The sequence below is a fragment of the Neopelma chrysocephalum genome, unplaced genomic scaffold, assembly GCF_003984885.1.
Source record: "Neopelma chrysocephalum unplaced genomic scaffold, ASM398488v2 Primary Assembly neopelma1_94809, whole genome shotgun sequence".
In the NCBI taxonomy this organism is placed as follows: domain Eukaryota; kingdom Metazoa; phylum Chordata; class Aves; order Passeriformes; family Pipridae; genus Neopelma; species Neopelma chrysocephalum.
The window spans coordinates 3440-4507 of NW_020923515.1; the positions used below are offsets into that span (position 1 = coordinate 3440).

At 47.5% G+C, this 1068-nt stretch overlaps 1 protein-coding gene across 1 annotated transcript in view; it reads right to left on the reverse strand.

Annotated features, from left to right (window-relative positions):
- Positions 1–605: 605 nt before the first annotated feature.
- The window catches only part of LOC113980604 (UPF0577 protein KIAA1324-like), a 2625-nt gene continuing 2162 nt past the window's right edge, over positions 606–1068 (reverse strand). Inside the window, exon 5 of the mRNA XM_027707828.1 lies at positions 606–754. Within this exon, the coding sequence (XP_027563629.1) occupies positions 606–754 (149 nt within the window). The remainder of the gene's footprint in view (positions 755–1068) is intronic.

Here is a 1068-nt window from a genome sequence, read left to right on the forward strand (position 1 = left end):
GTCCTTAGGGTTTTTGCATCTTGCCCTCGAGGGGCTTATGGGAAGCATCAGGCATCATCCTTAGGTTCTTGAAGGTCTTTTCTGTGTAGCAGAGTACCGAAGTTGTCAGTCGCTTCCTTTGCAGGTTCAGGCCTTCTTTGGAATCCCATCTCTGACTTTTACGGTCAGACCTCTTTTAAGGCCTCATTCCAGTCTGTATCATCAGCAGTGCTCCACAGCCATCCATCTTAAAGCAGGAGGACTCGTTTTCCGCCTCGTTCCGTTCTTAGCTTCCGAACACGGCGACATCGTGGATCCATCTTCAGGGTTTTGACAGACCCTTCTTATGACCAGTCATCTTGTTAGCGTCTTTATTTGTCAGGATCCTTTGAGCCTAGTCATGTTATGATGGTAGTCCCATAGGTCATGGTGTTCCACAGCATCTCCATTCTTGCAATCGAATCTTGTCAAAGGGAGGTTCATCTCTTAATTGTGTCACACGGTCTGTGTCATCATGGGTACGGGATGTCTCACACGGGGTCAGCCTGGAGCTGCTCTGCCCTGCCACGTGGATCAGTGGGGAGATGGAATGTTGCTCAGTGTCTCACGTCAACATGTCAGTTACCTTAGACAGTCGAGCCGATGGCTGTACAGTCCTGCTGGATGGAGCAGGTGTACGTAACTCGTGTGCAATCATTAGAGCTGAGCGTTGTGGAGCTGATTGTACTGGGATAGCAGGGCCTTGAAGCTGGGTTGTCATTTGTCTTCTCGTATGCTGCGGTCAGAGTTCTTATTTGCTCAGGGTAAATGAGTTCTTTGAAATGGTTAAAGTCTCAGTGACCACATGCATGACCTGACTAACATTTTTTTTCTTTTTTTTCCCCCAGATAAGTGGACATGATGTACCCCAGACCGAGACAAGTTGAAGCAGCCTAGGAACAAGGTTGTATTAGGTGTTGGATGAAAGATGTCAATTTTACCCATAGGAATCCTTTATCTTGTAAATTTTTGTTTTTTATTTTCCAGATAGGGCGCATGTAGTGCCGAAAGTGGTGCACCAAAAGCAGGTGAGAGAGGGGGGCTCAGGCC